Raw genomic sequence first — 1414 nt, 5'->3', positions numbered from 1 at the left:
ATAAACAATAGAAGCGGTCTGTTAAGCAATCCTGTTGCACGAATGTATGAAAACGCGATATTTAGTAAGCATTAAAACGATATTGGAGCGAACAAGGCATGAAAACATATGAACGAGATTATAAGAATTAGCCACCAATATTGAAAATTGTAAAACCAGGAGATTGGAGCAAATGAAACTGGAATGAGCAGCTAATGTGTGATTTGCTGCTGATCCGAGATGCTTTAGCTGATGACCCAGACCTGCTAGAAACCAGCAAGCGTCTTAACGTGGCATCCGAAGCAGGGATGGGGCAGGTGACCACGGGACCTCAGCTGGCTACAGGTGAGACCAGTGAGGGTTCACCGGTAGAGCCTACAAGTAATCCCTAAGCAGCAGAAACCGACAGAAAGCGATGAAGACCGGGTCTACAGACGGCCGGCCTGAAGGACGAGGCCTCGGCTGCGGTGGGAAATCTCGGGGCTGAGGAAAAGCGGGATAGCGGGAGTTTCGCGGTCGGTGGGGGAGCATCGAAACATCTCATGAACGTCTCGCCTCCGCTCGTTAAAAACAACAGCGCGTGACTGATCGAAAGCGACGTTACGCGGCAGCGCGCTGCGGATACGCGTGAAGCGCGTCGATGCACGGCCGCTCGACAACAAGTAGCAAGAAATTAACCATTTATGAGACCGCATTCGAATCCAACCCCAAAGTCTTACCTGGAAATAGTGCGACTGGGAAGCGCTTTCTACACCAGACAGAGGGTCTGCGGAAGATTTGGACATCTTTACTTGCACCATCTATTTGAGAGCGCAGGGAGGCGGGTGCGCGCGTGCATTGGTGCTTACTGGAAGAAACGGCGATGCCGAATACATATGCCTCCCGAGGAAGAAGAGGGTATCACGATTGAGCAGTCAGGCTTCTGTCTGAGCTGCACACGCGGAGATCCTAAGATATATTCCCTTCGCGCGGGTTATTGTAAATCGAGATTGAAATACAGGTGTACGAATGCAACGGGTCTGCTTCTTGTGCATGCGCCTTTTGTGATGATGTGTCTCGCGCTACTGTGTGCTGCTCTCTCTCTCTCTCTCTCTCTCTCTCTCTCTCTCTCGAGCACATTAGTCTCTCTTGTACAGCTCATGCATGGAGATTAATATTTAAGCAAAACAAATTTAGACGAGTCAAAAAATAGCAAGAACTTAACCGCTGCACTGGAGCAGCCTGCCGTCGATTTCTGTGAACTTTGTGCATGTCTGATATTTCTCAGATAAGTACATTGCAGTGGTTTACGTCACAACAGCTCAGGTAATGTGGGGTTTTTTGAAGCTCCAAGCAGTGTACAGTGTACAGCCTCACAAATAGGGACAAAATATGATCGTTTCTTTGGCAGTCCTTGGCTCACAAGACTGTGGAGTGACTAAAAAATAATATATAT

The 1414-nt window shown here is 48.4% G+C and overlaps 1 protein-coding gene across 1 annotated transcript in view; it reads right to left on the bottom strand.

Annotated features, from left to right (window-relative positions):
* LOC122341548 (voltage-dependent L-type calcium channel subunit beta-1-like) overlaps positions 1–1302 on the bottom strand; it is an 11608-nt gene extending 10306 nt beyond the window's left edge. The window contains exon 1 of the mRNA XM_043234998.1: positions 699–1302. Within this exon, the coding sequence (XP_043090933.1) occupies positions 699–779 (81 nt within the window). The 5' untranslated portion in view covers positions 780–1302. The remainder of the gene's footprint in view (positions 1–698) is intronic.
* Positions 1303–1414: the final 112 nt, after the last annotated feature.

Source organism: Puntigrus tetrazona, chromosome 3 (genome assembly GCF_018831695.1).
Source record: "Puntigrus tetrazona isolate hp1 chromosome 3, ASM1883169v1, whole genome shotgun sequence".
Lineage (NCBI taxonomy): Eukaryota > Metazoa > Chordata > Actinopteri > Cypriniformes > Cyprinidae > Puntigrus > Puntigrus tetrazona.
The sequence above is the reverse complement of the archived record's forward strand: the minus strand, read 5'-3'. Positions and strand labels throughout refer to the sequence as shown.